A 1,360-nucleotide genomic window follows, 5' to 3' on the forward strand; every position below is an offset into this window, starting at 1 on the left:
AAATAGACGCATAGACTAACTGACTTTGTCTCTGCTGAAATTTGAACACTTGTCTACCCACTACGTTGTGGCCATTGCACCAACATCACCAAGTGGCCAATTGAATTAGCCACAGTATAGTGACATCAAAATAACAATAAAGGATGAGTCATGGAGTTCTTCACTAGAGAGTATTTGTGAGGAATCTGCCTTAGGATATGCACACACAGTTCATGATCATGTGTTAGAATCTTCTACACGATCAGGCTACCGGTGATACCTTCTCAGTTCACTTGGAAATAAAAAAAGCAAAATAATTTGATACCAAAAATGTTCGTCTCTTTTTTGGTTATATAGAACTCAAAAGGGCCAAAGTTTGTCTACTTCACTGATACTCATATAAGATTCATGAATGTTATAGGTTCATGCATGAGAAAATATTTCAAGGCCTAACAAAATCCTTACGATTGACTCTATATTATCCTTACATATAAATCACCAAGATTTGTAAAAGCAAGCAACATGTTTTCGCCTTCTTGGGATTTGGTGCCTCAATCTAGCCAAGAAAGTTCATGATCACCAAATGGAGCACTAAATTGCCGAGAACAAAATCAGCAAAAGCACGTTCCGGGGGCAAATCCTGCAATGGTGGACCAAATATCAAGTGATGAGATACATTGACATATCTTTAAGCACTAGTAATTTGAAAGGAAAGAACAAACATAAGCCCAGCAGATTCATTTTTATCTCTCTTTACATTGACCCATAATGAGAAGTGCAGGATATTGTTTATCTACAACTTCACGTCGTTTTTCTATACAACTGAAGTAGAGGGGAGATTCAAGGGAAAACTGTAAAATGGAAGATCATATCTCGAGAAAGGTTACCTTGAATTCCTTGTTTTCTTTGTTTACTTGGATCCGAAGACAAACTGCAAGAAAGATACTAATCAATCAGTTGAAATTTAACATTTTCCTAAAATGGAGTGCATCTAAATAGACCACTTAGCTCACCAGCAAGGACTGCTGTGCCAATACAAGAAAGCACCCCAGAGAGAAAAGAGTTGAACGGGAATGATCCAACAAGAGTCATGTATACCACCTGATTATTGCCATTAGAAGCGAAAAATACATCAACCGGATGGATTAAGCAAATCAAGCAAAAAATCTTAATGCTCAGACACTGAATCATGTTTTTAACTCTTCAAATTGACAACAAATGAATTAGCTGAGGATCTATTTACACATGCATTGTTGCCTTCTGAGAGTGGCACATTATATTTGCCTGTTGCCTTCTGAGAGTCGCACACTATATTCGCCTTACCATAAGAAATCACATTCAAATAACAAATTACAGGAAAATAATCCTTATTCCTTTCTCA

The 1,360-nt window shown here is 36.8% G+C and overlaps 1 protein-coding gene across 1 annotated transcript; it reads right to left on the minus strand.

Moving 5' to 3' along the window:
• Positions 1–339: 339 nt before the first annotated feature.
• On the minus strand, positions 340–1,360 carry LOC124890351 (dolichyl-diphosphooligosaccharide--protein glycosyltransferase subunit DAD1-like). Its single transcript, XM_047402204.1, has 3 exons — positions 993–1,360; positions 867–910; positions 340–619 (listed from the first exon to the last, which is right to left on the minus strand). The coding sequence occupies exons 1-3, from the start codon at positions 1,168–1,170 to the stop codon at positions 536–538; spliced, it is 306 nt and encodes a 101-aa protein (XP_047258160.1). The 5' UTR covers positions 1,171–1,360; the 3' UTR covers positions 340–535.

Source organism: Capsicum annuum, unplaced genomic scaffold (genome assembly GCF_002878395.1).
Source record: "Capsicum annuum cultivar UCD-10X-F1 unplaced genomic scaffold, UCD10Xv1.1 ctg1628, whole genome shotgun sequence".
Lineage (NCBI taxonomy): Eukaryota > Viridiplantae > Streptophyta > Magnoliopsida > Solanales > Solanaceae > Capsicum > Capsicum annuum.